This window comes from Podarcis erhardii, assembly GCF_964252035.2.
Source record: "Podarcis erhardii genome assembly, chromosome: 1".
Lineage (NCBI taxonomy): Eukaryota > Metazoa > Chordata > Lepidosauria > Squamata > Lacertidae > Podarcis > Podarcis erhardii.
The window spans coordinates 110,220,605-110,247,126 of NC_138497.1; the positions used below are offsets into that span (position 1 = coordinate 110,220,605).

Here is a 26,522-nt window from a genome sequence, read left to right on the forward strand (position 1 = left end):
GCCAAAAAGTGGGACCTTGATAAAGATCTGCACAGTGCATAATTTCCTTTAAGTTCCTTTAAGCAATCTTGTGTTACAAGAGTACAATTAAAAGTCCATCAGTATCCCAAGTCCTCATGCATTATCTACCCTGCCACACTTTGCTAATGTGTCTTATCATTTCAGTTGTTAATACTGTTCAGTGTAGAGACAGTCTTTCTGAGGTAGACTGTTCAAGTTCAAGGACAAGTCTTTCTTACGAAATGCATGACATTCAAAAAAAGACAACAAATAAATACTACATGTACAATATGTAGCAATGAGGTAGAAATGGTTTTAAAGAACAATGTCTGAATGCACACCCAATGCGACGGTGGGGAAAATATATATATATATATAGATTTATAATATACATAAAAAGGAAGCAGAAAAAATCCTCTAGTGACTGCATATAAACCACAACAGAAGGAAAGAAAGAAAAGAACATACACGTGAAGTTTAGGTGTGAAAATAAACTTTTGCCTCTTTATGTATTGTAAGACAACAAGGAGGAATGACTGCATTCCCAACCTTGGTGTAGAACAGAACCATTTTATAAATATTTAACATTCTATAGGACTGATTCATATATTCTCACACAACTCTGTAGCAAGGCTGACCCACACTGCCGACATTCTACATATCACCGAGACAGGGAGGTGAAATTTTCCTGCTTTCAGTCTAATTGTCTTTGACAATTGCAGTGCCTAGTGCTACACTTCTTGTGTTGTATTTAAAAACAGGGGAAAGAATAGAGACTTGTTCATTAAAGATGCAGTATCCCTGGATCACAAAAATGTATCTGGCAGGTTCAAAATCGAATGTCAACCAAAGGTCTTTGCAGAGTGGGAGATTCAGTTCATGTATTGACTAGTCCCCAGTACAGCTGCTTCTTTTGAGTGTAGGAATATTTCTGGCTCTGTGTTTACTAATGTGCTTCATATACGTATAAATCTGCAAATGATTAAGGAACAGAAAGCTTTTTATCTTTCAAAGGAAAGTGAAAGCAAAAATACTTCGGGTTATGTATATATGTACAGATAACTATTGTATAAACACATGCACACATACAAGATGAAATGAAGTTAGTGCTGTAAGGGGAAGGCATGTTGATCTTCAGTTCTGGAGCATATGCGTACCAGGAGTTTTACCTACGTAAATCCCATTGAAATGCCTGGGAAGTGCAGAAGTGGGCAACACACATGCATGTCAATGGATCTTACGCAGGAGATTTTCCTAGTAGACTAGTGAAGAAAGCTAACATATACAGCATATACCTTTGAGATAAGGATAAGATAGGCATTTCTCAAATCAGAAGTAATTCAAACTGATGAGCGTGGGTGGCAATAAATGGTATGAACAAAATTTAAAGTCAACTTCAATGTTTTATTTTTGAGATCTCGCTTTAGAAAGGAAATATTTCAATTTCATAGAATGAGGTCTGCATTGATTTGAATGAAACACATAAGCTGGTCCTTATAACAGTCTATTCAAAGTTACACACATTTTCAGGCAGCAGAAACCTTTGTTTGCAGCTTTTGACATGTAAACACATTACCATCTACCAACATCTGTTGGAATTAATTGGGGTTTTTACACTAGATTATCTCCTTTCGAAAATTGCCTAGCAAAGTATTACGCCAGCCCATATAAAATGACCTTGTACTATTTTACAGAGCATAGCCCCTGGACAGATGAGCTAGCTTTCCCAGATGGTGCTTTGCCTATGTGTTTTACTGGGAGGTTTTATTTTCTCCTTGATGGGTTTGAAATGCACAAGAAAAACCATTTTACCCATCTATCTGCATTTGAATAGAATACAAATTGACTAATAGAGAAATATTTTGTGCAAAAGTAAATAGCCTTAAACTGCTTTCACATTCCATTGATCAGCTCAGTCAGCAAACTTTTCACTACTATCTTTAATGGTCTAAATATTTTGGGGAAAGAAGCATGCCAGAAATGTAGAGCATTTCTGTATAAACTCATATAAAGGTCATGATGCTGCATTTTGAATTGGCCTTGATAATTTGGCTGGCATAAAATTGTCCCTGCTTTTTCTGTTCTTGGAATTGTTATTGTAGTTGAAGAAGAAGCCTCATCTTATGCAAATAAATGATGGTTTCTATTATTATCTCATCCCACACATTTTGATAGGCTACTACAGCCAGCATGCAATAGTTGTCTACCCCAAAGAATTCAAAGAACATTCCAACAAGCTATCAGACAGGGCTTTGTTGTCCTTAACTAATTACCAGTTTTACAGAAGGAAGAGTTTGGCAGGTGCAGTTTCAATTATCATGTAGATATAATGGTGGGAGAAGCTGAAACTATTAATATTCTCCCTTCTATTAAAGGCACATGAGATCTGCCCAATATGGAATCTGACAATTCTTGCCCAAAGTTTTTATTTATTTATTGTTGATACAGAACTCATAGTTCTGACCAATGGAAAAAGATAGCAGATACCTTCCTACAGAAGCCATTTTAAATCCGCAGAACACTTTTATATGTTGGTCATATTGATTCCCTCACAAAAGCTAGTCTTCTTTCATGGATCATCCAACACCTTAGAAGCTTAAGTCAGGATCCATTTCTTTTGTATTTAGACATATAGGGTACAGAAGGAAATTAGCAGCATAAGAAAAGAATGGCCCTATTCACATGGGATGCATGAAAGCAGTTGCTTCCAACTAGCATAAGGATAGTTCGTTAAAAATGAGCAAATGGGGTCTGAGCACACTGGACAAAGGCTGTGCGATTCCATTTATCAGGGAACTTCCATTGGCAGGAACTGATAGAATATTATAGCTTGCTTCCAGTTGGTAGGAAGATAGGGTAAACAAAAGTATTTTCCTCATGTTATGTAAAGCATTATAGCCACTAGCTGCAGCTAGCTACCAAGTGGGATGAAAACCTAATCCCCTGGTGCTTGCATCAATGGATTCAAGTGGGTAGGTGTGGGTGTTTGGGTGTACACACACACACACACACACACACACACACTTATTTCTTTTAGCTTCATCATTTTGCTTTTTATATTTAAAGCTAATTGAAATAATAATTACCTTTCCCAACATATATGATGTAAAATGGGAGCCAAAATGTGACCTGAAAATTCTATTGAAGTAGTTTTTAATTTTATTTAGTGGGCTATGGGGATAGAAAACTTTATATTTTATGTGGTCATGTATATGACATTATGTTTACTTAAGTTTAGTTAATAATATTGATTTAGTAGAAAGCATAGAATTTCTGGTATGAGCATGAGTTAGTTCTTCAAAACATGCTTGAATCTTTCAAATGAGCACAGCTTTATAGCAAACAAAAAATGCAATGTGTAAAAGATGAAAAACAGATCAGCAATCTGCATCAGCAAATCTGTCTGCAAGATCAATGTGAATCATTGGGAAAGGGGATACTTGGGCTTCACAAACAGAAAGGAAGATATAATAGAAGAAATGTAAGAGTATTGAAAGGCAAAAAGGAAGGCATTCACTACTTGAAAATGCAAAGCATCTTACTTTACTATATCAGTGAAAGGCACTGTGTTTTTTTAAAATGCACCTTCTGCCTTAAAAGCAACAACACTAGATTTAGACTGAATAAAAGAATTGCTAGAATGTACATTTTGGTTTATTTGCTCTGTTCTTAGCCATGGATATTAAAAGAAATTTTAAGAAATTAAAAGGAAATCAATAATCAGAAATAAAATACAATCTACCCACTATTAACTTTCTCATCCCTAATGTTTCAACTGACTAAATGTCAAGTATGATAACTGGAAAGTAGCTTTAAAGACACAAAATAACCAGGTAACTGATTGGTCTTTTTCTCCTTAGGGCTTTTCAGTGCATTTATTTCATGTAATTGAAGGTACATTACTTAAAAGAAACATAAAATGCCAGTGCTTTGCAAGTGTTTTGCTACTCTCTCTTTAAAATAAACAGAAAATCACTTCAAAAAAAGTGGGGGAGACTGTTCTGCTCGTGTGGCTGTAAAGGCTCGGATTGCTACAGTGCTCAGAGACATTACCAGCATCAGTCAGCTGTCATGAACAGAATTGCTCATAAAAGCATTAAAGAATAATAAAAGACAATGTGGAGTGGAAGCACAAAAAGAACAAAAAGCCACACATGCTAGCTAGTCTGCCTTTCCAGAAGGAAGACTCGGCAACATTTGCCCTCTCTGGACAAGGAGGGAAGAGATAAAAGATATAGATGGGCTTCACTCCAGAACTGAATCTTCCTCCATCCCCTCCTTTCCCTTCCCTCCCTTAGATTGAAATACTAAGCACACTTCCTTGGGAGTTAAATCTTCTGGAACTCTGGGCAACTTACTGAGTAAAACGTTCATAGGGTTCCATTAAAGTCATTAAGGAGGTTAGCATCCTAGATGTAATCCAGCTTGTCCTCATCTTTACTTTGCTTTCCAAAGAGGAATTTAACAAAAACTGAGGTAGAAATAAAATGGTGGGCACATTTACCCTAAAAAAAGAGAGAGACAAAAATGGAAGAGACAATGTACACACAACCCTCCCCCAGCAAAAAAAGCAAAAAAAATTCCTTCGTCTTTTGGAAATGGAAGATGAGGAAGAAAATTGTGATTGGAGGACTTAAATTTTTCTTGCTTTTTTGTTCAGTTACTATCCACTGCATTGCTGCAAACAGCTTTGCAACCCACAACCTTTCTTAGTGACCTAGAATGATTTTGTTCTATTGACGCAGTGAAATAATCAAGACACTACATCTCTAACCATGGTTTAAAAGCCATTGTAGTCTAAGGTAATTTGCCTCTCAGAGTCCTAACTAGATGTTGCCTTTGACTGTCTCAGATGATTACTTAATTCGACAGGGTGGCTTTCTTGCCGTTGGTGGACTGTCTACCAATGTGTCACAAAACTGTCAAGGACTTAAGGACTTCCACACACTACTGCCATGAAAATTCTCTTGTTCCAATTTGATCCCCAATATTAAGGGGGGGGGGGAGAGAAAACCATTTCCTAAACACTGGGATACCCTCTCTGGTTCTATTTGGAAATGCTGAAAGACTCATTTATAACATACTTCAGCTTGCTCCTGGATACATTCAAAATATTTCTCCTTGCCATTTTTTTTCCAGCTGTTGAGGTAAACATACATACATATTTAATATAAAGTAACATTGAAGCCTATCCTATTAACTCTCAGCAGTACATAGTGCTTTCAACACATTCCTTTGAGGTACTGTACAAATCACAATCACTTTCCTGAGTTTTTTTTCTTTTTTCTTTTTTTGCAGACAGAACATTAAAAGAAATGAACTGCAGAAATTAAGGTCCAGATTACCATTACCCTGTTTTACCTGTTCTTAGTTTAGTACTGCAGAACAGACAGGATTGAGGAATACTGTTGCTCTTAGTTTAGCCAAAAAAAAAGAAAACAAAAAAAAAATGTAGTTCTCTGTCGCAACGCAACCATTCATTTCTTTAGTCCCATAACATTTTGAAGTTAAAGCTCTTTATATTAGCACATGCCACCAATGTAATTGTGGGGCCAACAAAAAAGAAAAGAAAATGAAAAGAAGGGAGGGGGAGAAAGCACCACTTCAGGCACTTGACAGCAACTAAATCTCGAGAACAGCAGAATGGAATCAACACACAGGGTTCATGTCCTTCTAAAAATCAAGCCACTTGGCTCCTTGCTCCACGGCGAGAGTGTGTTGTTTAGCCTGAAGAGAATGGAGCATCAACAGATGCTTTCTGTCATCTGTGGCTTTTCAGATCAACAGCTCTTGTTTGATGCAATATTCCTTCAAACCTACACCTGGCTCTTTTGATGCAAGGTGATCATTGTCCCCCCTCCCCCGCACAGTACTCTTTCACAATTTTAACTCTACTGAAGAGGGGTTCCATGCCCTATGTAACAGGTTTGTGTGTATGTATGTGTGTGTGCACGCACCAACATTCATTACATTTTTTTTAAAAAAGACTTGTCACTGACTACAACCAAACATTTTGTTCCATTCAACATATGTATCAAGCTCTTTTTGAGATATGCTAGGTTGTATCTTGCAGAAAGCATTTTCAAAGTCTTGATATGTAATGGGCCTCAACTGGCTGGGCATAATGGCTGAAAGGTCTGTGGCTGGCATGGCATGGAGTGGGCCTACTACCGCTTCCTGACACAAATGAGCAACATCTAGTCCAGAAAAGCCTTCCGTGCGCTGGACAAGCAGTGCAACCTCCTTGTCATTGAGACAGTAATTGTGCTGTGAGAGCAGTTGTACTATTATCTGGTGCCTTGCTGTGCTGTCAGGAAGTGGGATTAAAAGTCGTTTCATGAAGTACCTTCGAAGAGATTCATCTATTTCTTCCGGTTTACTGGTGGCACAAATTACTACTATTTGGTCCTCAGCAGAAGTTAGCACAGTGTCCAGCTGCATAAGGAACTCAGTTCTCATTCGACATACTGGACTGTGTTCTTCATTCACTTGGGATGAAAGTAGCACGTCAATGTCACTAACAAAAATCACTGAGGGCTGGCGACACCTTGCCACAAGGAAGGAGGCATGAACAATTTTTTCTCCTTCCCCTATCCACTTTGTGACAAGACCGGAGCCAGTGATTTTGAAAAACGTGGCTCCCAGCTGGCTAGCTATACATCTGCCCATTAATGTTTTGCCTGTTCCCCGAGGTCCAAACAAAAGGATGCTCCGAGGTAGAGCACTCAGCCCATTGAATGCATCTGACCTCAATACTGGCCATAAAACCTCCTCTTTAATGACAGCCTTTACCAAATCTAGGCCAGCAATGTCATTCCAGTCCACAGGAGGTCCTTGGCTGATAATCTCATTGGTTACAAGGTCAATGAGGTGTGCGTCAGTATTTTTCAGTTGCTCGTCAACAGAGTGGTTGGATGAGGTAGCTGCACGAAGTCCTGGGCCTTGCATTGGGTGAGGAAGGAGTTGTCTATGCTCATCACTGTGTTCATTCATTACTGGAGAGCTGTACTTCCCAAATGGTTCACTTGCTCTCGACCCAAGTGAATTTTTAGCAGTGCTGTAGGAAGGGGGTGTCAGAGCCCTACTGGACTGGCTGAATTTCCTTTGTTGTTCAGAAGCCATTATCTGTTTTGTTGGCTTAAATGCTAAGGATGGTGGTTCAGCACTCCTGTCAAAGCCATTCCCTCTGCTGGCATTTGAAATGCTGTTGTCGGGCATCCTGTACATAGGACTTTGTGTAGATCTCTGTTGGCCATAGCTGTAATTTCCATAACTGGAGTCCATTTCTCCTTGTCCTGCCATATAGAAAGCTTTTCTTTTCAGAGAACTTGCTGAACTGTTTGTCAGGGCAGAGGGTGCAATGGGTGTTAAACCATGACTCTGGTAGCTGTAACCAGGTACTGTAGTAGGGGGAAGAGGAGTTGGAGCAGGGATTCCTGAAGGCAGATATGCTGAAGGAGGAGGAGCACCACCAGGGCTATATCCAGGCCCAACAGCACTTTGAGGGGGATAACTTGCAGATGGATAGCTATAACTGGAAAGATTAGACGTTCCATTGTAGCCTGGTACTAGGGCTGGAGGGGGTGGTGGAGGTGGGGGTGGTTGTAAAAGCCCAGAGCTATGCAGAGGGGATGGATGAGGTGAAGGAAGTGCAGGTGTTGGCTGGCCACTATAACTTGTATGCAAGTAAGATCCATTGTATCCTGTGGCATATTCCTGAGATGGGAGCCCTGAATGCAGACTGGGTACCGTATGACTTCCACATGTACTACTAGAATAACTAGATTCTGTCAGGTTACTAGCCACCCCAGGTGAACTCCCTATACTGGCAGAGACATCTGCTGGAGGGAGGGCAGTACTTACTCCAGCTTTGCTGGCAGTGATAACATCTGGGACACAGTTCATGGGATAAACACTCTCAGAGTTCAAAGAAGGCTGCCAGGGTTCACTTTCACTCTTGCGGCCATTCACCAGCCCTGATGGAGGCTCTGAGTAGTTACTTAGGATAGGCCGTTCAGCTGGCCCTTCCAAAATACCAGAATACTTTTCTGCATATTTTTTCAGCAGATTTGAGGCAGTTAGAGCAGAGATGTCATCATTAGCCCAAGCATACTGGTAGGTGCGTTGCAGGTGTCCACGGTAAGCTTCTACCTTGTGGGCAGGAGACCGGGTTGTTGAAGTGATGTCAAAGTGCTGCTCTGGCCACTGGGCATGCTCTGGCGTCCACTGCATCTTCAAGCCTGAGGATTGGGGTGGGGAGAACAAAAAAAAAACCAAAAAACAAAAAACAAAAAAGCCAAAATTAACAAGCGGAAAATACTGTTGCAAAGGCATCTAAATACATCCACTTGATTTCTTCATTTATTCATATAATAATTGCTGTGCTTAAAGTCAGCAGATTATTTATACATCCAACCTGCCTGTAAAAAAAAAAAAAGAAAGATCACCAGTGGCACATTTTCTTGAAAAATATATACATGCCCCTCTCTAAAATATTCTACTTACAGTGCAATCCTAACCATGTCTACTCAGAAGTAAGTAATAGTGAATTCAGTGTGGGATACTTTCACGTAACTGGGATTAGAATTGCAGTCTGATTAGTTGGGGGTGAGGGAGTATGTGATTTAACTCAGCTGGATGTTTTAAAAGTGTAATTTGGTACATTTTTGGTATTCTGAGCATGGATTCAATGTTAAGTAACATGTTTCATACCACAAACACTCTATCTTTCCTCATCAGTTTCAGTTTTAAATTTTAACATTTTTTAAAACACACACACAGGGCGAGAGAGAGAGGAGAGAGAGAGAGACACGACACAGCTGACAGATCACATCTAGGATACCTTTCTTATTTGGTACTGAATACCTAGTTAGCACAGTATAATGCACCCTGCGCAGAACAATATGACACAGACATAGCAGGTCATTCCATAATCCAACTCTCATCTAAAGTGGTCCACGACAGTTTCAAATCTGCTTCGTGGAGTGCAGCAAAGCAATCTCCCAGGCAGCGCTCCGTTGCTTTCATCACACAAAGCCTACAACTCGGTATGAATTACAACTGGCTGCTCTCTGCCTCACAGTTCTGTTGTTGAGGCACTGGGAGGAAGGGTGGGGGGAGAAGAAAAGAGCAAAGCCCAAGCATCACTTGTCTGCCTGCCTTTTTCACTTGCTCTCCTTTTGCCTCCCTCCCTGTTCCAAACTCTCCCTTCCCCTCCCTGCCTCTAGGGTACATAGCAGGTGGGGTGAAACGAGAAAAGGAAGAATTAAGTGTAGTCTTCTTGCTAAAAGTTCAGCAAAAAAAGAAGAAGTGCTGGCTGTAAACAATCAGAGAATACTTAAGTAACGCCGTGTGACCAATGCATTAGCACAATTAACCATGCCAGGGAGAGAGAGAGAGAGAGAGAGAGAGAGGAGAGATATTTCTTTAGTTGTAATTTGGTAAGCCATTCCAAATGGCAAATAGAGTTCACCAGCATTAAAAAAAAAAGCTTCTTCCACTCTTACCTGTGTATCGCAGGCAGCATGAAGGCAAGCCTCAGCAATATCTTGCTCATTTTACAAAAAGTGATTTTTATTTATTTTTTCCACCAACCTGTCTTGTACCCTTTGGCACAGATTCTCTGATAAGAAGGCTTAGAGTAAACGAAGCATTTGTGTCACGGGTTCTCTTATGAATTCTGCGGTCTATTTTTGACAGCCTGTACCCTCCTCATCTTGCTTTTCTTCTTCCCAAACCCCTTTAGCCCTCCTTTGCCTGACTCCAGAATCTTGACATGACCAGTTTAGCCCCGCTGAGCTAGACCTAACACAGCATACAGTTTGGTAACAGAATGGCATGTTTATTCCCTTCTGATTCCTTCTTCCTTGTTTGCACATCCGCTGCACCAGACACAGGAAGTTAATTAGCAGCATGATGCTGTGCTAATTGTGTTAATTTACAAGGTTTTAGTCAAAGAGAATCATGCCAGGGCTGGCACTGCTGTCAGGCTTCCAGCTTAATGATTAAGAAATACTGAAAACAAGGTGGGAAGAATTGCAGTAATTACACAATAAATTAATAGAGCAACAGGATTAATTTGTAAATATATTTTATTGCAGTTGTGCTCATTTGTATTGGGATTATTTAGGACAGAGTTTGTTATTAAAATTCACATAGGTTTTTGGGGTTTTTTGCTAACCCATGCTGTAATTTGACCTAAGAATTTCAAAAGAGCACTTGAGGTTTACCAGTTAGTATCTAAAATCATACTTTGGATAAGAATGTGTAAGATGTGCTCTAATTTAGTTTTATCTTGACAAAGATGTTGCTAACTGCCATACTTTCAACCCACATTTTCAAAATCAATTTTTAATTCATGACAGTTGGATGTTCACTCCTTCATTTTAAGATAAATCAGTAAACCTATAGTAAATATGAGGATTTAATTTCACCAAGAAAAACAGGTAAATAAATATGACAGCCATACAAAACAATTTAACTTAAATAAAATAAAATAGCCCCCCCCTTTTAAAAATGTTTTATGTTTTTGATTTTGAGAGACTACAAAAACAGAGAAGGCTTCTGATTCCTTATGCATAAGCTAAAATATTTGAACAGATTAATGCTTCAGTTGTTATGTATGGAGGGAAATATTTTTTTAAGAACTTTAAAATTTATTCATCTGCAACCTGCCAAGCAAATGATACAAATGGTATGTAATCATGGGTATAATTTACATCTGCAAAGCTTAATTGGTAAAACATTAATTCTGGAGTTAACAAAACATGCTTTAACACAATGGCTGCAGTCTTCCATGCATTTGTGCACTTGCCCCATTGAGGGAAGATAATCTGAATGCAGAACACAAGTTACTACTAATCATATATGGCATTAATGTAGAGTTTTAGAGCATCCAAATTGCTTCACATGCATTAATTTCTTGCAGTTTTCATTACTGAGCTATGCTGTAGTAGTAATAACAATAGCAACAACAACAACTGTAATAACTATATTATTATTCCCATTCTGGGGCTGAGATAGTGGCTTACCTAATGAGTTCATGGCAGAGGTAAAATGTGAATCAGGGACTACCTGATGCAAACAGTATTTTGCACCAAATGCAGTGTGAGCACAAAATGCTATAAAGCAACTGTGTGGGGATGCATTGAAGCTACTTCCTCAAATGGATCAGTGCCCACTATATTCTTGTACTACTCTCAATGCATTGCTTATAAATGGTATCAGTGTTATGAACCTGAAACTTTTGAGAGTTTTGTGCACTTCTTAGGCAGCGTAGGAGCAGCAATACAGAACACCACCACCCCTTAAAACGCATGCCAGATTGTACTGTCAAATTTACAGTGGTACCTCCGGTTACAAACTCAATTTGTTCCGGAGGTCTGTTCTTAAGCCAAAACCGTTCTTAACATGAGGTGTGCTTTCGCTAATGGGGCCTGCCGCTGCTGCTGCCTCACGACTTCCGCTCGCATCCCAGGGCAAAGTTCACAACAAGGGGCATCTACTTCTGGGTTAGCGGAGCTTGTTACCCGAAGCATTCGTAAGGACACGAGGTTGCACTGTACTGCCTTCTGGTGCAATCTGAATTAGAACTTCTGTGCATTTGCACAGATGTATAGGCATAATCTGCATCTTATAGTAGTCACTGGTAAAAAAAAAATCTCATTGATTTTAATGGAGCTACGCAATATTGTTTATCACACAGTAACTATGGGGTGGGGTTGGGGAACAGGGGAATGCAAAAGTTATTGTTTATTGTGGAAACACTCTAACAAAGTGAACATGCAAGCCTGTATTATGTTAAAATGTTTAGTATGACATATCAACTTTTAAAAAAGTGATATTGAAAAGCAATTAAGTTTTTTCTGTATTTTCATTCCTCTGGTATAAATAATCACATGCATCAAAACTATTTATTTGGCATAATTACTAGTTAGCCCATTGGTTTCAGATTACTATCCTAGTTGTGAATCTGCTCACTGCACAATAATTGAAAGTTTATTTATTGGTGCATATTGAGTACCAGTACATTTAACACAGGCTGTAAAAGCAGCATTTCAGAATTACAATATGAATTTAAGGAAACAGGACTATCCTCATAACCTAAACGTAAGCATTTGTTCTACTGCATTACAATTATTAGTGTGATTTGTAAATTAAGAGTTAACTATAAAGCTATTATCCATAATAATATAGAGTGCACTACAACTGCCTTATCAAGTTCAAAAATAAGAAATATTACTGGTTATGGTGTTTGTTTCGTTGGCCTCTATGAAGTTGTACTGGTCAGATATTTTGGCAAGCAGCAATATTCTTTAAAAATAAGAGACATCTGGCAATCATTTTATCAGCAATGGCAATTGTGTTTCGGATAGAAAAGGCAAGCTAAGCAAACCATACTAAGGAAAAATACTAAGAAAGAAAATTAAGGAAGTGTTATTATAAAGAGCAAAGATATGCAATTGTCCAAATCTGGACAAAGAAAACATTCAACAACAGCTTTTCAGATATTATCAAATTAAAAAAAGATTCTAGGGATGTGTGTGTGTGTGTGTGTGTGTGTGTAGACAATACTGTTGCAAATTCGTTTTTGACTGTTGCATACAGTATTTTGTAGTGTCCTGAACTGTTGTATGGATTATGCTTAGACCAATCAGGTTTTTTAAAAATATTTTACTCCCTTTTATTTATTTATTTTTTTGGGGGGGGGGAGCTATTTCAAAATACTTCATGCTTTTCAAACATCATATACCATGTGCAAGCAACTTCATAATTCTCTCTCTCCCTCCCTCACTGTGTCAAAATTAACTGAAAGTAAGCGGGGGAGGGGGAATCACAGTTAAAGGCTGTCAAGGCTTAACACATCCCTACAGGACTTGTTTCAGAATCACAGCACATATGGGACCTAATCCTGCAAATGCAAACTGTCAGTTTTTCAGCTCCAAAATGACTGAACCTGTCCAGAATTTAATGTGAATCTAGAGAAAAAAGCACCTTGGTGATCATTCCGTTCAGTATGAGGCATAACAAGATAGTATTTATTTTGTTGTTTTAAACTAATATAATACAACACACTACTGCAAAAATATGTGTTATTTCTTAGTGTTTCTATTCAATTTACATGATTCAAGTGATTAGATTTGATAAGAACAGTTAACATCACTTAAAATATAGTACAATAGCCAAACAGAAAAATGCAGATATCAATCGTGTTTAAATGTAGAATGAAGGAGAGAAGGAAAATGGGAGGAGAAAATCAACCTGCATTTCTTCAACTGCATTTCATGCTGAGGGTGTTCAAACTTGTTTTGAACTGTACAAAGTATCTTGACTAGCTTTTCTGAATATGCCTTCAGAGCAAATCAAGGCAAAAAACAACAACTGCCTCTTTTCTGTGTTCTATACCCTGTTAAAGGACTCTGCTCACCTGTACATTCCATTCCTTTTAACCATGTATACAAGTGTTGCATTGAAAGAGCTGGCCCATTGAATTAAATGCAAACTAGTAAAGCTGTAAATAAGATACACATCCATCATCCATTAGAATACATGCTTTGTTCATGAACATATCTCACCAAAGCTTTGATGTCATCTCCAAGACCTAGAGTTACCTGACCTCTGATCTCTGGAAACAACACAAGCAAGTACAGTAGTACCTCGGGTTACAGATGCTTCAGGTTACAGATTCCGCTAACCCAGAAATAGTACCTAGGGTTAAGAACTTTGCTTCAGGATGAGAACAGAAATCGCGTGGCAGAAGCGGGAAGCCCCATTAGCTAAAGTGGTGCTTCAGGTTAAGAACACTTTCAGGTTAAGAACAGACCTCTGGAATGAATTAAGTTTTTAACCCGAGGTACCACTGTACTAATTTCTGACAATGTGCTTCAAGTTAAATATCCACTAAAAAGTAGTCACTGGAAATAGTTGCTTCTCATGTGCACTCTTGCATGTGATATGGGACATGAAACATATTGGGTAGAATTCAGTGTAGTGCTATGGCAATAGCACTTGCCCGATGCACTTTCTGCTTGCCCGATGGAACAATCTCCCCTACTTTCCTTCTGTGTGCTGTTCTGGGCATTCTTCCAAAACTCTACAGCGAATTTGGGGGAGGAGAGGAGAAAAGCCCCACTGTACTACTGAGGGTCCTTTCACTCGCTTCCGCTAGTGGAATGGGTTAATTACATCTGGACAATCAAACTAGTAGACTTCAATATAATGAGGAAATGTGTAGAGCCATTGTTAGATGCAGATGCATATCTAACACATCAACGCTTCTGTCTGGATTCAAGCCTATTTAGAAACTAGCAGATATTGCTCAGTTTTGGACCCATGTTTAACAAAATGGCACACTACACTGATGTAGCATTCATTTTGTTCTACTAGACAGCTGTACTCTTTCTGTTCTTCAAGTATTAGGAACTATTGAAAAGACTGTACATCTAGAATACTTACTGTAATAATTACTCTGAAGTGATTGAATGCAGACACCTGATTCTATATCAAAGATGAACATCCATCAACTCAGATGAGGTCCCAGCGCTCAAAGATGTCAAGTACTCTTAAGTGTTAGGCTTCATTGAGTTGAAGATGCTCAAAACCTTTAAGAATCAGGTCCTTAATAGAGACAACTCTGGTTCATAATCCTGTGCTACCAGAAGACAGGGACCAAGTCTTGCATGTGATATTTCTCTCTACAAGGCATATATATACACCAAAGAGCAAAGAAAAAAATATATACTTTCCCCAAGGATTTGGCAGTTGAATGATTACCAGCAAGAGTGCACTCACACTTACAATTTGAAACAACTATAGTTTTCTCCCACACTGACTTCTAGTGTAGCATAGTCGACTAGAAAATGAGTGATGGACTGGAAAGTACCCTGGTTCTTATTTTAAATCAGTCATGAACTTAGTTGCCTTATGTCAATTTGTAACAGGTGGATAACAATACAAGTTTGTTGAAAGGTTTACAAGGCTAATGCAAGTGAAGCATTTTGAGCAATTTGAAAAAAATACTGTATAAATATGTAATCAGTACTAATACTGTTATTGTTAATACTGTGATGGGTAATGTTTATGCAGCCATGTCTGCTGTAAAATTTCCTTTGCCCATACAAGAGAAAATATAGTCATTATGTTATGGAAGTAGCCACGGCTGCCTTTGAAAAGAATATTCTATTAAGCTATTTGTCCTACCAAAAGGAGACCCATTGCTGCTGGCTCTTCCAGAACTTAAATAAATGCTAAAATTCTGTATGTCACATGGAAAGCTTATAAGAGGTGATGGGGAAATCCAGCAGTAATTTTAGTATTAAACTGTTAGTATTTGATCGTTTGGTCCAAGAAGGCATAATAGGCCACCTTGCTGATGCTAAGCTGGTTTGGGCCTAGTCAGTGGCTGGATGGGTAACTACATGTCCCCAGCTGTGCATTCTGTGATGGAGGAAAGGAAGAATCTAAACGTATAATAATAATAATAATAATAATAGTAGTAGTAGTAGTGAAACCAAGTCAAAATAGTGTCAAAATGCTGTGGCAACAGCAGTTGGTGAAGGATTAGCTCTGCTGTGGCATCTGTCCACTCCTCCCATTTTCAGTAAATTGTAGCAATGCTTGTTTTTGGAAAGCCAGGTGAACAGTGCCCCGTCTGTGCCACCCTGTCAACCGCTACTGCACTGTGGATTTTTTAAACTGAAAATTGAAATAAACACATCCCTCCTGAAGGTTAACTATTCTGGAATTTGCAATTTGAGTTTCCATCAAAGGTATTCATACATACCCACTGAAGATGGGAGTCTAATCTAGACATGTGTGACAACATGGAACCTCAGTGGCTTTAAAATGGGCATGTTGCAGGCTTTATCCACTTCAACTTAGAAGGCCCTGTTTGCGAAGTACATGTCAAAGCAGACATATGTTTACTACAAGTAAATCTCTCCAATCCGAAAGGCACTTACTTGCATGAAAGTTTTTAGAATTGTAGACTTCACATATTGTTCCTTCCCGCTCTAACATATTTTAATATGAAATGCACACCTTATTAACATTAACTATAATGCTGTTCTTTATTTTGTGTGGTGTGTAAAGGGACAGCTTAGACAATGCAGACCCTCCAAGTGTCTCTATTTTCCAGGGACACCCATGATTTAGAGAAGCCGTCCCAGTTTCTGATTTGATCCTGGAATGTCCCACTTTTCCTTAAGATGTCCCTATTTTCATTGGAGAAATGTTGGAGGGTTTAGAGTTATCCAGCCCCCAAGGGAATCCTGTAAAGGGAAGATATTTTTTAAATGTTTAATGTTTTATTACATTTTTATGTATGTTGGAAGCTGCCCAGAGTGGCTGGGGCAACCCAATAAGATGAGTGGGGGTATAAATAGTAAAATTATCATTATGGTATGGGATGTCCCTATTGTCATTGGAGAAATGTTGGAGGGTATGTACAACGGAGTAATTTCATGAACACGTGCAGGACTGCATTCATGTAACTGGCTTCCTCCTTCTACCATGCTCTAACTTTACACAAGTTTTTCATATTAATATTCCCCCCCATTTCCCTTAAAATATTCTTAATAATATAATACATCTTCAACTCTGTAGCCCTTCTGAATGCCAAAGGACCGTAGTGCAGTGGTATAGCATCTACTTTGCATGCAGATGGTCACAGGTTCAATCCCTGGCATGTCGTGTAAGGGCTTGGGAATTTCCCTTATCTGAAACCCTAGATAACTGCAGCCAATCGGTACAGATAACACTGAGCTAGATGGACCAATGGTCTGATTCAGTATAAGGCATCTGTAATGGTTCTATGAAAGTTAACACTGAAATTTTAAAATTATTTTCCTCTCCGAACCAAATAGTTTAACTCAATACTGACTACAGGGAACACACATAGTATAATATCAAAGTGAACCAATTGGGAGCTTGTAACTAGTTGCAGAACAATTTTGAAACCTGTATACTCCACATCCCAATTATCTAATTTAAATACTGTCAAATGATTATTCCTTTTAAATCACACTTTCACACCTCACGACTGCCAATTACAATACAATTGCAGCAAATTACTCTCATCCCCATCCTCCAACCCCTTTCTTCTAATATACATGGCTGAAGTTCTAACAATCACAAAGGCAATTCTGCCTTAAACGTGTTTAGCACGTATTGTAGTAAGTCTCATACTGCAAAAAAATCTCTATCAAATGCCAAAGAACAAAGTAACAATTGAAACAAAGTAATGGGATTAAAATGTACCTCAGGCATTGTTGATTTGTCTTATTGTGAGCCAAAGTTACTGAGTTGGTATATATGGATACAGGCAGTTACTTATTATAATGATAATTTTTATTTAAAGATGGCTATAGAAAAGGCAATGTAGTTCCCACCCAAATAAGTTGTACATGAATACAGTGGTTAAGTTGCTCATGTTTGCTACATGGAAAATTGTTTTGTGCATTTATACATTAGGACCATTTAATATGTTTATTGAAAAGTTTTTTTGCCTTAGACATGGCCTCCTCATTTTCTCATAATCTAAACCTTTCAATTTATCCAGTATTTGTTATACATTGACCCGTGAGCCAAAAAATGGCACAGCCTGTACACTATTAAGCGCTTTTGTCCCATTGATTTTTTTTTATGATATTTTTATTAAGTTTATGAAATACAGAAAAAGAGATAAAGACAAATATAGAAAATAAAGTAGAGAAATTACAAATTTCCATAATCCTTTTTTCCAACACATCTATTGGACTTCCCCACATCCTCCAAACCCTGCGTTCTCTGTAATACAAAACATCAGCAATTTGTTAACTTATTTCAAAACTTATTGTATCTTTCATTTTATCATGTTGCCTAGTTTCAAAACTGTTGTAACCCAAATCTTATACGTTTTAGCTTAAACACAATAAAGTTATTTCATTATTCCACCTCTGACTTCTTGTACCTTAATTTCCATTTCATTAATTTACAATTGCTGAAGCTAGAATTTCTAAAAAGTGCATTTTTTAACATTCATACAACTTGTAATGTTTTTTCAAATAGTCTTTAAATTTTTCCCAATCCTCCTCGATTGTTTCTTCTCCCAAGTCTCGGATTCTGCCAGTCATTTCGGCCAGTTCCATATAGTCCATCAACTGCGTCTGCCATTCCTCCAGCGTGGGTAAATCTTGTGTCTTCCAATGCTTAGCAATCAGGACCCTTGCTGCTGTGGTAGCATACATAAAAAAAATTCTATCTTTCTTAAGTACTCTCTGGTCCACAATGCCCAGAAGAAAGGCCTCCGGTTTCTTAGGTAGGGTAAATCTAAGTACCTTTTTTAGTTCATTATGAATCATCTCCCAAAAGGCCTTCACTTTCGGGCAAGTCCACCAGAGATGGAAGAATGTCCCTTCCGCCTCTTTACATTTCCAACATTTATTGTCAGACAGGTGATATATCTTAGCATATATATATATCAATGTCCCATTGATTTTAATTGGAGTGTTAAATATGTGTTTAGCATTCTTCCATTGAAATCAATAAGAAGTGCTTAATTTTGGCTGATCATTCCCACGTATAAGGCAAGCTGTAATAAATAGGAGTAAAAAACAACAATGGTGTAGAGGCTAAAGACAATTAAAACCTCAAACAAAGTAATAATGTTTGGGGTACAATATCATTCAAGATAAACACTAATTTTAATATTTGTGTACCTAATCATACTGAAAGGAAATCAAATTATTCACAGTTCTGATCATTCCGTAGGCCAGTGGTTTTCAACCAGTGTGCTGTGGCACCCTGGGGTCCCTTAATGATGGTCGGTGGGCCGTGGGCAACACTGGCCTCTCATCTCTCGTTCCTTCCCTCCCTCCTCTGATGCTCTCATCTTTGCCTCCCAAAAGCTTGCACAGTTCCCCAGGCGGATGGTGCCTCTGGGGCTGGCCAGAAGGTGCTTCCCAGGCCTATGTGGGGCAGTGTGAGGAGGGGGCAGAGGAGGCAGCTCAGAGACCAGGGCAGGAGCTGCGGCTGCCCAGAGGACTCCCAAGGAAACAGGACAAGAGAGGAGGCTGAAGGAACACTCCACAAGGGAGGGTGTTTGAAAACAGGTGATATAACTGGGGTCCTGAGCCCCACAGAGGTGCTGCAGAAAGAATGTGGTTGGTTAAGGGAGCCATGAACCCAAGAAGGTTGAAAACCTCTGGCCTAGACTATCTCATGGTATCTTTGGTGGCCTAGATTGCCTTTCCCCAACTTCATTTGGTAGGACACCTATGACCATTGATGGATTGGGATAGTTTGACCACAGTTGTACATGCTTTCGTAACCTCATGGTTGGATTACTGTAATGTGCTCAATGTGGGACCACATGTGGGGTTGGACTGGATGCTGCAGCTGCTGCAGAACATGGTGGTTAGGTTGCTTGCAGAGTCCAACTACCACCTACACATTAAACCTTCTTTGTGGGATATGCCAGTCTGCGACCAAGCCAAGTTAAAGGTGTTAGTACTAACATATAAGGCTCTATACAGCCCAGGAATGGGTTATTTGTGAGACTGCCTTATCTCTTATATAGCCAGTAGATCCCTAAGGTCTGTGAGAAAGTTTCTCCTGCAAATTCCAAATATCTCAGAGCCTGCTCTTCAGTAACTCAGAAGAGGGCTTTTAGTGTAGCTGCCCATGTTCTGCAGAAGGGCATTCCTGTTGAGATATGACACACACCCGCTTTCTGGAAACAATTGAAGACTTTTTTGTTCTGGCAGGCTTTCCCAGCTGAATAATTGGATGTCTGTTTTTTATTGTTTTATTTTTGTTTTAAATGCATTTACTTTTTTTGGTTTGTTTTTAACTGGGTTTGGTTTTTTGCTGTTTTTATTGCACATCTCCTTGAGATGATTGTGTAGTAATAAATTAATGATAATAACAATAACAACATCTATTGGCGACAATGAACATTAGACTGATTTAAATCATTTCTGGAAAGCATTTAGTTAGCCTTGGATTCTACTTGCAAATGTCGACAGGTTTGTGTCATGACACTTATTAATGACATTTGCAACTTGCCATGATAAATGCCAATATTTATGGGTAAATTATGGAAATGAGTATAAAAGTTGTTCTTTACCAGACACTAAGAGCACTGTCCTAACCCCCGAGCAATATAGCTGGTGAGGGTTATGAACTGCTGGTCTCTACCTGCAAAGAAGCACCACCACTAGAAACCCCTACTGTCCCTTGGTGACAAGCTACTGCTGGCAGTGTTCCCACTTGTGGCAGACAGCTAGTGGTGGGCTAGGAGCGGGACAGGATGCCATGCTGAACTGTTTCCTGGGAAAGGACTGTTGCACCAGCCTAAAGCTAGTGCATAAAAACTGAAAACTTCCCTTGCGTTCTTGTCCTGGCTGCCGAAGCCAGCAGGGCTGCAGAAGCAGCAGCGGATCCACTTACTGCACCTCACAGGCCCCTCTTAGGATTGCAGTGCTTGGCTAAATGTATACTTAGCTGGGAGTATGTCCCAACTGAACTCAACAGGGCTTACTTCTGGAGTAGAAATGTATGGGACAACACTGTTAAATAAGAACAAGAACATTCAAGGCAACATTACCTTCTGCAGAAAATAAAATAAAAGATTCACAGCCTAGTTTACAACAGTGTTTCAAAATGTTATGAAGTTTCCTTGAGTGCATCTAGTGCAAGGATTATTTCTCTTCTATTATCTGATCTTCTATTATGGGAACTTTTTTTCCCTTTTCATTTTTAACATTAATCTGAGAGTTGATGGATTTTATCACCTAAATCCCAAATATACATTGGGGCAATATGTTCATTAGGTCAACCAAAAACTCTCAAAATAAGAAGCAAGCTTTCAAGTTGCCCCAAACTTTTTTTCAGACCTGATGGTGAACAAAGTAGGGGGAGGGATTTGGCTGACCTTGAAGCTATGGAGTCTGCATTTAGTCACAGACTTGAAGTAGAATGTGAGAGAAGGTAGCATACATTATTAATGAATTATTATTATTATTATTATTATTATTATTATTATTATTATTATTTCTAGTTATTTCACTTTAGCAAATATTTGGACATTTTTATTTTTTTATCAGAATATAAACAAAACAACATTAAAGAAGTTTCTGATATTTAACATAACATATGCACACACTCTCTGTGTACATAAATTGAACATATGACAGACAGAAAAACAAGGGGGAGGTGAGACTTATGGTATGCTTACACAGAATTAAACAGGACCACTAACAAGGGATCACAGGGGCTACGCATGTGCCAGGTCCTGACCCAGAAGGGACTCCAGAGTCTTAGCTTTCTTTCCTTTTTTAAAAAAGGAAGTCATCAGAAATTTCTGAAGAAAGTTAGAGCATGAAATGCAGAGGCACTTTGAAGGCTTCTGTGCCATTGCTAAGGACGCTTAATCACTTAATCACTGTTGCTAGGCTATCAGAGGAAGAAATGCAGACCACTCCCACCTGGGTATCAGTGGGGTTGCCCTTTCAGAGGAGCAGAAAAAGCAGGAGTGGATCATTGTTGCTGACGCTGGATAGAGAAGGATGTTAGGGTGTGTTTGTTTAAACAATTTCCTTGGTGTCCAAATTATTTCATTCTCTGCCCAAGTGTGCTGCCTTTACAGAATAAAACAACTGGGTGGTTTCCATATGTTTTACTAAAAACCCTTGACATAAATTAGGCTTTCTTCCTGTCAAGGAAGGAGGGAGGGAGGGAAGGAAGGAAGGAAGGAAGGAAGGAAGGAAGGAAGGGCGAGCAATTGCAACCCCTGTTCTCGGTTTTCTATGTCCCGCACCCAGCCGTTACTGGTCTGTTTGCCATCATTGAGCTGTTATTTACCAGTACTGTATACAATAACCAGAAGCAAAAATATATAATGAATCAGCAAGCACCTTATGGCTGCAGGTAGACTGTACTTTACCACAAGAATGCTTTTCTGTTTATATGAGCTTTGCTGAGAGTTCTGAAAGTGCACATATTTGTTGCATATTGTGGATTTTACTCCCAGGAGATTATATCTGTGTGTATTGTTTTCCCTCTTATGTTCACAACTAGGTAGGCTGAGAGTTGGTAGTTCAGCCATCAAAGTTGTGAATCCACACGTACACAAGAGTATTTTTTGCTTGTTGATTATTTCTCAGGTTTGGCTTGCACTCTCTCTCTCTCTCTCTCTCTGTCTGTCTTTGTAAATATCAGGACTATGAAGAGTTGCAGCTAAAAGAAGGGGGCTGCTGTGACTGATATTATATATTTGTATCTTTCTTTTCTACTCAGGAGCTCAAGGTTGTGCACACTATCCTCCCTGCCCCCACTTTTAGGATTAGCATTAGGATCCACCCTATTTCTGTAACTGTAATTTGTTTTTAACCTGTTTTTAATAAGGAATTTTATATTATTGTAACCCGACAAGGGACGTTATGGTAAAGGGTAAGAAGAAATCAAGTAAGTCTGACATCCCTGTGAGGTATGTATGTATGTATGTATACATACCCCGCCCATCTAGCTGGGTTTCCCCAGCCACTCTGGGCAGCCCCCAACACATTAACAACAACAACAACAACAACAACAACAACAACAACATAATAACATAAACAGCACTTATTGAGAATAGATTATGGGGTGGGGCGGCAATCCACATATAACGTACCAGACCTAGGATCAGTCAGAAGTCATGGACCACCATGTATGAGTCATAAATTCAGACTTCATCAACCAGACCCACTTTGCCGCTCAGGACATTTGCCCTGGACTGTTTGCATCCCTGGAGTTAAGTCCACTGAGTTAAATTGGACTTATTTTTATGTAAAACTCTGCAAAGGATTGCAACCAGAGATTTAATCTGGATAGTAATGAAGAAACACATAATTTCTATCTGAAGTAAATTTCTAAGATTTGACTGTTATTTTTTTCTCTTGGAGTTATTGCTCTTGCAAGCAAGCATGCACAACTAAAGCACACACAGCTATAGTTGAAACACAAAATACCTTGATTTTTAACAGCTAATTAGGGAGATGGGTTTGGAAATCTATCTAAGTCCTCCCTCCTGCAGTGTACTAGACACGCTAATTTCACATTTACGCATTAATAGCATTCTGTGACTCATAAAGACCACATACCACATGTTACAAACATTCTTGTTTGTCACCATCAACATTCTCATACTTACGTAAATAAAAGGGAGACATTTAAAGAGGGAAATAAATAAGGATAAATACTGGTATGAATATTGAATGACCATTGTTGATTCAGATCAATGGTGTGCTCAGCTTTAATATTTTCTAATCAACGGGAGGATGCATTTTCCATGAATGCAAAAAGCAGATCAGATTGCTAGCCAACATTCTCCCTGATCCTATGCTAGATCTAGCATTCATTTAGCAGGAAGCTACTCTATTTGCACATCCTGTATCTTCTCCCTAATAGGGGAGGGATACAAAAAAATAAGCACACCCTCTACTGACAATTTATTTATTACAATTGGGAAAGCAGATATGCTCCTATTGCTCTGTTCACAGATCTGTGGAGTATAGCCAGTGCTTTTTTTCTTTAAAAAAAAATGTTTAGCGGTACTCGCATTTTGACTCAACCATATCACCATTTTATACAGTAAATGGACAAAAGTACAAAGATTCACAAAATGTTTAGGGGTATGCATAGCCCTGCGTCCCTCCAGAAAAAAAGCACTGGAGAAGGCTGTGCATTTTTGTATATATTTTTTTCTGAAGAGTATAGATATAAACACAGTCGCCATTAACCTTAGTCTTAAGGTTAAATCAGTAACATTTTTCATCTGTCAAATTGTGTTGCTTCAAGAAATAGCCTTCCTTCTTTAAAATAGCAAAACAAAATTATGAATGCCAATTGCCGACTTTTAATCCTTAAGATTCATCCTTTATGAACACAAAAATATGTATTTTACAGATACAGTTGGGTTAATCAAAGAGACCTCTCTGCGCAGTCCTGTTCTTTTTAAGCATATGAAAGCAAAGATCAATTTTGGAAAGTTTGAAATAAATGGTCAATCTTGAACTAATACGGGTCACCATGCAGATTTAGTACCTTCATCTATAATAAATGACATATTCCTCTCAATTTCCCATTCCTAATGCCATTGCATATCCCAGTTTAGCACCCACCTATCTAATCAAGTTATGCAGTTACTTTTATTGAGATCAGAGTGCCTCTGTGCTAATAAGCTAAAGGAGAGTAAATGCATTATATGTATATTTAGAAGTAATCTAATACTATCCTTGGGGAGGAAATCCTTCTTAAGTTGACTGCAAAACATAGTCAGACTTTGCAAAAAGAAAAGAAAAGAAAAAAGAAGTTAGTTTATGCATTTTACTTACTTTGGTAATCTACACATTAATTTTTAATGCAATTGTACAAGCTGTTGCATTTCAGACTTGCGGGGCGGGGGGGGGGGGGAATCTATAGCCATGACTGGGTGACATGGTGCATTAATTCAATGTCCTTCACTCCCGGGACCTTTTTAGTTCAGCTTGAAGAAAATAACTTTGATCTGAATGCCGTGGAGGGAAAGAAAGCTACATATGAAATGAGTTTTGCTGGGTTTAGTGTTGTTTCTTATATACAAGACAACATATAATGATAAACTGCTTTAGCATGCTACTGACGTGGCTGAGGATTAACAGCAGACTACTCTTAGCAGCAACTGCAGTCTTACATATACATACACACAGAATTCCCAAACTACTGTCTCTTTTTCCATTGTCACACAGAAGTTGCACATAACACATCCCTTAAGAGTTTAGTCAGGAAAGAGGTAGCTTCTGATACTTGCTTCTGCTCATAGGAGCGTCAGTGGTCTCACACTTTCTTTGGTTTTGTACAAAAATGAAACACAATTTTCTTGATCATAAAATTGGTGTACCAGAGTTAGAAAATAAGTACATAATCTTGCAAATAAATGACTGGCTGGGGCAACCCAGTCAGATGGGTGGCATAACAACAACAACAACAACAACAACAACAACAACAACAACAACATGTGCTATTTACATCAAACATTCAGTGTTGCACCAACTAATCTGATGACAGGCCACAAACCTAATTTATGTAAGGGCAAAACACAGGCTAAAAATGGATTGATTCCCTTGACGTGGCTGTTTGCAAAGCCTGTCTCCTTTTCTTCTTGCAATGTATCCTCTCTCTACCGAAGAGAAACATGATTAGTGGCAAAACGATGACTAAACAAACTGAAACATTGGAACACCAGGGTAAGATTAACATTTTCTCTGCTTACACCTCTGAGTTATGTAGTCCATCAACAAGCTTCCTTCCTTGCTCATCCAATTAAAGGTCTTGAAATAAAATATTTAAAAATGTGAAATAGCTCATTATTTGAATGCTAATGCATTAGGGCAAGTGTTGTGGCATTTTATTTACTTATTTCAACTGGAATGTTACTGTTTTGAGTTTTGAAATCTATAAAATGGCTGATTTTGCATATCACAGCAAACCATGGTTTATTATGATGGGAAGCCACAGTGAGCCTCAAATTTGTGTTGCCCCCTTCTCTCAGTGTGGAAGCTTTTACTTCTGTTTCAGATTAACTATATTTAGTTCAAACTTGGTAGAGACTGTTTTTAATCTTATGAAATCACTTGTTCCAACAAATTATTTAAGACTAATAACATGGTTCTGATAAAGCACAGTAATGCTAAACTGTGGTTAATCAAAAATAGAAATGAAAGCTTCTGATCACCTCACAGCTGTGCTGGACAATAAGTAGGCAGGGGGAGTATATATGGTGCAAGGCAACTTGTTCGCATCACAATAAACCCTGGCTTATTTTGACATCCAAATGCACATAGCAATTATGCTAGTAAAATAATAAAAAAGTGAAAATGGTTAACTCTAGTCAACTGTTCCTCCAACAACCCTATTTTTAAAAGGGAGCCACTAGTCTGTATAGGTTATTCATAATGCCCTTAAAAACTAACTTCTCCTGTGTGTTCCCTGTCCCCCAATTAATAGAAGCAAATTACATTTCACAGCAGGAGCTTTCTCTGGAGGAAGGCACAGAGTGAGTGACCGACTAAAATCTGGACTATCCCTTTGAAGGGGTGGGAAATTAAGACACTTGTAAGGTTTAAAGAACCCAGCTCTACTTCAGAGAAAACTACATTTGTTTTCCAAAACTTAGCATTCATTTTTCCTTCCTCCCATTTTAGTAGCTCCAATATTCTCAAACCAAACGACAGAGATAATCAATGAATAATCATATCCAGAACTGTATATACTATGCTGATTGTATTAAAGCAAATCACTATCGTAGTTTTGCTTATACGAATGATACACAATGATAAAACTGTCTAAATACGTTCTGCAAATTATAGCATTCAAGGTCGGCCAATTGCACTCTCAAAACTAGCAGATAAATAAATGCTAGTTGATCTGTCTATGAATGACCATTAAGCAATGTGAGCAAGCATTTCTAGCATTCTGCTATCTGATTTAATAACTTGCAGAAGTCATTATTAATAAAGGAGTATACA

At 38.6% G+C, this 26,522-nt stretch overlaps 2 protein-coding genes across 18 annotated transcripts in view; one reads left to right on the plus strand and one right to left on the minus strand.

Annotated features, from left to right (window-relative positions):
- Positions 1-26,522, plus strand: part of LOC309348541 (uncharacterized protein) — a 410,924-nt gene that overhangs the window by 15,648 nt on the left and 368,754 nt on the right. For 3 of the 15 annotated variants that reach the window (XR_014159462.1, XR_014159463.1, XR_014159464.1), the window contains exon 3: positions 5,299-5,390. The exons of the other annotated variants lie outside the window; for them this stretch is intronic. The gene's annotated coding sequence lies outside the window, so the exon portion shown is untranslated. Of the gene's footprint in view, positions 1-5,298; positions 5,391-26,522 lie in introns of those variants that run through there. 15 annotated transcript variants of the gene reach the window in all.
- The window catches only part of FIGN (fidgetin, microtubule severing factor), a 125,440-nt gene that overhangs the window by 1,284 nt on the left and 97,634 nt on the right, over positions 1-26,522 (minus strand). For 2 of the 3 annotated variants that reach the window (XM_081871583.1, XM_081871581.1), the window contains one exon: positions 1-8,240. This exon is cut by the window's left edge and continues 1,284 nt beyond it. In XM_081871583.1, the coding sequence (XP_081727709.1) occupies positions 5,992-8,240 (2,249 nt within the window). In that variant the 3' untranslated portion in view covers positions 1-5,991. Of the gene's footprint in view, positions 8,241-13,426; positions 13,628-26,522 lie in introns of those variants that run through there. The other variant, XM_081871582.1, reaches the window with a different exon arrangement.